A 6,997-nucleotide genomic window follows, 5' to 3' on the forward strand; every position below is an offset into this window, starting at 1 on the left:
TTATCCACGAAGAATTTGAGGTTAAGAGTTCCCAGTATGAAGTGGCCAAGATCCTGGACTCACGTCACCGTTACGGTCAACTTCAGTATCTCATTGACTGGAAGGGCTATGGTCCTGAAGAACGCTCTTGGACCAATGCCTCTGACGTCCATGCTCCTGCCTTGGTCCGAAATTTCCACGCAAAGTTTCCTTTAAAGCCTAAGAAGTGTCCTGGGGCCACTCCTAAAGGGGGGGGTGCTGTCACGATCCGGGTATCTGGACGCCATTACTTACCCTTCAGATGCCTCCTAAGGCGGGCTCAGCGTTCCAGGACCGGATTCCGCTGTTCCTAAGTTTCCACGTGCAGAGTGGTCTTTTCATCAGCCGCGGCCTCCGCTGTGCCCGCGTGGTTAAATGTGCATCTATCAGCCTGGCGTCTCCTGTCTCCGGTGGCCGGCGCCGCCATTACTGTTTCCCAGACCACATGGATTACAAACCAAACTTCCCTCCAAGTGTCTGCATGGGCGCAGCCATCTTGGATTCTGTCATCTGATCATTTCCACCAATCTGCTGTCTGTGTTGTTGATTTGCATAATTGCCTAGCCAACCCCTTCCTTGCTGCAGGTATAAGTAAGCTGTACCTGAGCAAGGAAGACGTCAGTGCTTTGGTTGTCAAACCTAGTTCCTGTTTGTCTCTCTTCTATGATTGTCTTCCAGGTTCCAGCTCCTGTCTCAAGACTTCCACCATAGAGACCCGCACCAGCATTCCACCTGCGGTGTAGCCTGACTCTCCAATCCATTGTGGATTCATCTGTTTCCAGCTACAACACTACCTGCTTCCAGCCTCAGCTTCCAGCAGAGTACAGCTTCCCTTAAAGGGCCGGTGTCCTTTCTACACTTTACCACTCTCCACCGGAATTATTATTTCTCCGCTCTCAAGTTCTACATTTCAGTTCACATTTCATCGCTCCCAAAGTTCATTTATTATTTAACTGGTTCCAGCCAGTATCCACTCCGTGCTAACAACAGTCTGGTTCCAGCCAGTATCCACAGCAGCTGTTTTACCTTCAGCAACCCAGCTCTTCCTGGAACACCAGCTGGTACAATCCTGGGTTATCTCCATTGCTACAGCCGGGCCTGGTAAGGACTTTCCATCTAGAAGATCATAAGAACTATCTCACACTACCAGTGCCCTGTGGCTCCTGCCATGCTGTAGTACTCAGGAACTGTATTTATTCTTTGCTGACTTTTACGTTTTCTTTTATTGCTGCTGTGATGCGGAGTTGTCATAATAAACATCATTGACTTTTATCTAAGTTGTCGTGGTCACGCCTTCGGGCAGTTATTATTCATGTTACTTACATGTCCAGGGGTCTGATACAACCTCCCAGGTTCCGGTACATCTCAGCCCCTACAACTGAGGCTGCCTCCCGTCAGCTCAGGCCCTCAGTTGTGACACAGATGAAGTCTCGGAAGACAATGTAGGACACTTGAGAGTTGAGGACTGGAATAAGCATTCAAAAGCAGGAGTAGAATCAACTTGAAATGCTCGAGGGTGGAGAGAGGACGTCATCTCCTGGATTGACTGACGGGAATTCTCTGCTGAGGTTGACAGAACGCTAGAAGCTTCATCTTGGGGTGAGATGCGTAGAGCCTCCATCTGGGTTGAGGCAACTGCAACATCTGCAAGAACTGTAGACTCTGGACATAGCGACAGGAGTTGTTTACTTGAAGCACCGGAGAGAACCACACCGGGTTCAGAGGAACTGGAATCGGTAGGGACCGATGGCAACTTTAGACAAATGGATGGACCTGGAACTTGTACAGGACTATTTGAATTGACTTGAACCGAAGGAGGCTGATCTGGACAGACGGATGGGACCGGATTGGGTCCAGAAAAGCTTGAACCGGCTGGAACCGGAGGAGTCTTCGGACTGACGGATAGGACCGGATTTGATCCGAAGAGACTGGAATCGGCTGGAACCGAAGGAGGCTTACTGGAATCGGCTGGAACCGAAGGAGGCTGATCCGGACAGACGGATGGGACCGGATTGGGTCCGGAAGAGCTTGAAGCGGCAGAAACCGGTGGAGTCCTCGGACCGACGGATAGGACCGGATTTGATCTGAGGATTCTGGAATCAGCTGGAACCGAAGGAGGTAGCCCATCATTGGAGCCACTCAGGCTGGCTGGAACCAGTGGAGACTGATCTGGACAGACGGATGGGACCGGATTGGGTCCAGATAAGCTTGAACCGGCTGGAACCGGATTTGATATGAAGAGACTGGAATCGGCTGGAACCGAAGGAGGTAGCTCAGCATTGGAAACAGAGCTACTCGGGCTGGCTGGAACCAGTGGAGACTTTGGACCGACGGCTGGAACCGGGCTAGGTCCATTGACACTTGACTCTGTATAGACAGAATCCGGATGTTCTGATGATCCCTCTTGGAGTGGTACTGAGCTGGTAGCACTCTCAGAAGTTGGCAAACAAAAGTTCATGTCTGTATCTGTGGCTTTAAGAATTCCTCCTGGGATCTTGGCCCTGGATTCCTCACTTGAGGATGAAACTCCAAAGACCCCTCCTGGGGTTAATAGATCAGACACACTTCTTTGAGTTGCATGCCCGGATGCCACTTCTGGAACCTGAACATCAGATACCCCTACTGGGGTCACAACATCAGATGCCCCACCTGGGGCTGTAGACACAGACGCCCCTTCTCGGGCTGTAGGCACGGACGCCCCTTCTCGGGCTGTAGGCACGGACGCCCCTTCTCGGGCTGTAGGCACAGATGCCCCTTCTCGGGCTGTAGGCACAGATGCCCCTTCTCGGGCTGTAGGCACAGATGCCCCTTCTCGGGCTGTAGGCACAGATGCCCCTTCTCGGGCTGTAGGCACAGATGCCCCTTCTCGGGCTGTAGGCACAGATGCCCCTTCTCGGGCTGTAGGCACAGATGCCCCTTCTCGGGCTGTAGGCACAGAAACTATTTTAGTTATGGGTAACGTAGATAGTCTCTGTTGATTTCTGAACTTGGGATTGGGTCTATTTGTCACAGGACCCCAATCGTATACTTTTTGGACACTCCTGTCCGAGGTAAAGGAACTTGAAACTGTAGAGGATACGTTGGAAGGTTTGCAGGTGAAAACACTGTGATGCTGGGACCTGTCACCAACTTTTGAGTTGCGGAAGGAACAGTCCTTAATAAGATGACTAGAACTCCCACAGTAAAAGCAGAGGTGAAGCTGCTTGCGATGCCGGCGTTCAGCTTCCGTTAGTTTGGAGCGCGGGTAGCTCTGGAATCTGCCCTCTCTCTGCATAGGAGAAGAGACTTTAGCTTGAAGAAAAGTTGACACGGAGGTCGCACTAGTCTCAATACTTTGAGCAGTACTCTTCACTGCGTTTAAAGCACCACCCAGGATTTCTGGCATCATTGGAATGATTTTTGTTAGGAGACTTTGAAGTTGTTCCAATAGATGATAAAGAGTGCTTATTGGCTCAGAGTTCACAGCAGACAACAAAGGAGTCTTGAAGCTTTCAAAGGAGGAAGTCGCTCTCTCTGGATAGTTAGCTGTGAAGGGACTGCCATAGGACTGACTTGAGCAAGATCCATCCACAGGAACGGATTGTGCAGGGAAAGTTGAAATGACTGGAGCAGGAGTGACTTGAACAGGAACTGGAGAAACAACAGAACTTGGAAGGGATTGCTGCAAGGTATCCAAACGGATAGACATTCCCTGTAGAAACAGGATCATCTGCTGCTGCGCAGCCTCTTGACCATCCAAACGGGAGACCAGATTTTGTAAGGCCCCTGACCCCACATTCTGACCACCATCCGAGTCCATGGGCCTTGGACAAACTGTCAGGTTCGGTCTGGTTTGTGTCCCCGGAGGGGGTGCTAGTGGGTCAGTGGAGGTAGGATGGAAGAAGTGAGGATACTGGATTGGATTCCTGCGCATGTGCACAATGTTGTTTATTAAGCAGAAAGATAAAACAATATGGCAGCAGGAATACTTGGAGAAGTAAACAATAATAAATGCAATGGGTATGATGCAGCGTGGAAGCTGAGAGTCTATGACAAAACAGTGAGAGTCTATGGCAATACAGTGAGAGTCTATGGCAATATGCTGGTATGGGAACCAGAGATGATAAACACGTGGAGCCAGCAGAGGTGATAATAATGGTAGCAAACCTGGTAGCAGATGAAGAAGACTTGATGCAGGGTTCACAGTGCTATTGGAAAGCACAGGCAGCTTGCAAGCTGATTCACAGGTGAGGTGATGAGCTGCACCTGGAGATGGAGTCTCTACAGCTGAGGCTGAAGCACACTGTGTTGGAGATTGGTGTGAAGCCTGTAAATGAATGCAGGAATTGCTGATGCTTGTAGTTCCACGGAGCTGTAGTAGGATAACCAGGAACACGGAGTAACAAGCAGGTAACCAGGAACACGGGGATCTGGAGACTGGAACACAGGAACTTACACACTGAATGCAGCAGGAGAGCTGGAGTGGTTACTGGAACTTGTAGTTCCACAGGAACACAGGAACTTGCACACTGAATGTCGCAGGAGAGCTGGAGGGGTTGCTGGAACTTGTAGTTCCACAGGAACAACTGGGAACTGGAACAGCTGGGACCTGTAGTTCCACAGGTCTAATACACAAGGAAATCTCTGTAGACAGAGGATTGCAAACAGGAGCCGCCTGTTCACGGGATGTGACGTGTTGTCCAAGGCGATGTCAGAGAGCCACAAACTGGAAGTTATACCACCTGCCCAGCAGTGATTGGACACAAACTGCAGGCGGAGATACTAGCTGGATTGGGTGTCCAGATCAGCTGTGAGTTAGTTGAAGCACTATGTACTCCAGGCTGCAGAGGACTGAAAACGAGAACTGGAACAAAACTGAACTGCTGGAACCTGTAGTTCCACAGCAGTGATGTGATGGAAAATGCAGATTCCTGACAGCAACATCCCATCTTAGAACTCCCATCTTAGTAAATTTACCCCATAGTGTCTCAGTGCTTCCTATGTACTGACATGTGTAACATCAAGTCATGTGACAGCACATAGGAGGCGAATGTAAGTATGGCTCCCGAGAGGCACCTCCATGGTCGCACCTCATAGCCCTGATGCACCTCCTCCAGGCCCCTGGATCCCGCCTTCCCAGCAGCCAGCAGCACCTGACTACATATATGCAGCCAGCAGTGTCGTTGGGTAATTTTGTGACTGAGTGTATATGTATAATGAGGCAATTCACCCCAGCCCACATAGTGGTTACCTGCATCTCCCCTCTGAGAGGTGGTGGTGATGGGGATTGCAGGTTAGAGGGTGCTAGGCTGAAGCTTTGCGTAGGCTGCAGAGAGACCTTGCACCGTGCCCTTTACACAGTCTTGATATCATGTTTGCCTTTTGTCCAGTTCATGTATGTATGAGGGGTCTGGGACACAGGGTCGACAGCAAAAAGGTCAACACACTTTAGGTCGACGCCAGTTGGTCAACACACCTTAGGTCGACATGGACAAAAGGTCAACAGGAACAAGGTCGGCATGGGAAAAGGTCGACATGAATTTTTTATGGTTTTTTGGGTGTCGTTTTCTTCGTAGTGTGACCGGGAACCCCAATTAGTGCACCGCGTCCCCTCGCATGGTGCCTTCGCTCCGCTACCGCTTCGCTCGGCACAGATTACCGTTCCAATTGTAGTCCACGTGGATCGTTAAGTATGAAAAGGTTCCAAAAAAGAAAAAAATCCTTAAAAGCTCATGTCGACCTTTTTCCATGTCGACCTTTTTCCTGTTAACCTTTTGTTCATGTCAACCTTTTGTCCATGTCGACCTAAGGTATGTCGACCAATTGGTGTTGACCTAAGGTGTGCCGACCTTTTTGCTGTTGACCTGGAGTCCGGATACCTGTATGAGAGGTCAGGTCAGCCAGCAGATCAGTGTCTTGTAGTTATTGATGGCTAAATCCCCCAAACCAATGTAATGTAATGTGATGTCAACTATTGTCTTATATTTTCTACATAGGTTCCAGCTGAAGGTGATCTCAGGAAACTGTGTGTTGGTGCAGAACAGTGGTTATTATAGTGAGAACTGTAATGATACTCATACATTTATATGTCAGAGGAAAGCTGTGAAGATCTGACATTGTTATTTTAACACTCTCGTGGTGGAACATTAAAAACCGAAGTTAAATATTTGAGTGCATTTTGGTTCCTATAAGATTATAAAATAAACAAAAATCGCTGCATCTTATACTGATCTAAGGAACCTATTTAAGACATACTTGCCTACCCTCCCGGAATGGCCGGGAGGCTCCCGAAAAACGGGTGACCCTCCCGGCCCCCCGGAAGCGCAGGCAAGTCTCCCGACTTTCGGTGGTCACCCGTGGTCACCCCTGCCCGCCGCCCACTTAACGAGTAAAGTGGGCGGTCCGGGCAGGCGATGACGCGATTCTTGTTGAATCGCGTCATCGTAACCACGCCCCCTGCTGTATAATGCCGGTAATCGCGGCATTACACTGCGGGGGGCGTGGCTTAAATGACGCGACTCAGAAGTCACGCCCCGTTCCGCCTCCGGCCCGCCCCGTTCCGCCTCCGGCCCGCCCCCGTTCCTCCTCCGGCCCGCCCCCCTTGCGTGTCACCTGACTGCCAGCCCCCCCTGTGTAGCCGACGGGCTGCTCTCTCCCGGAGAGAGCAGCCCAGAAGTCGGTAAGTATGATTTAAGAATGTTGAAAAAACCGGGCGCAATGTATCTTGCAGCGCTATTTCCCTTACAGCTGCTGGTATTTAACACTACCGTGCCTGGCAGCATTCCCAGCGCACCCCCCCCCCCCACACACACACACACACACACACACCCCACACACACACACACCCCACACACACAGAGCCGGATTAAGGGGGGGTTTCCGGGGGTAAGTACCCCGGGCCCCCCTGTCAGAAAAGGGCCCCCCGCCACGCACCGGAGATCAGATCTCTAATTCGATCTGCTCCGCGGCACTGCACTTCCGTGCATTGCGCTCCCCTCCC

The 6,997-nt window shown here is 50.8% G+C and overlaps 1 protein-coding gene across 1 annotated transcript in view; it reads left to right on the forward strand.

Annotated features, from left to right (window-relative positions):
* LOC135058237 (C-type lectin domain family 7 member A-like) overlaps positions 1–6,147 on the forward strand; it is a 115,340-nt gene extending 109,193 nt beyond the window's left edge. Inside the window, exon 5 of the mRNA XM_063963776.1 lies at positions 5,994–6,147. Within this exon, the coding sequence (XP_063819846.1) occupies positions 5,994–6,111 (118 nt within the window). The 3' untranslated portion in view covers positions 6,112–6,147. The remainder of the gene's footprint in view (positions 1–5,993) is intronic.
* Positions 6,148–6,997: the final 850 nt, after the last annotated feature.

Source organism: Pseudophryne corroboree, chromosome 3 (assembly GCF_028390025.1).
Source record: "Pseudophryne corroboree isolate aPseCor3 chromosome 3, aPseCor3.hap2, whole genome shotgun sequence".
Taxonomy (NCBI): Eukaryota; Metazoa; Chordata; class Amphibia; order Anura; family Myobatrachidae; genus Pseudophryne; species Pseudophryne corroboree.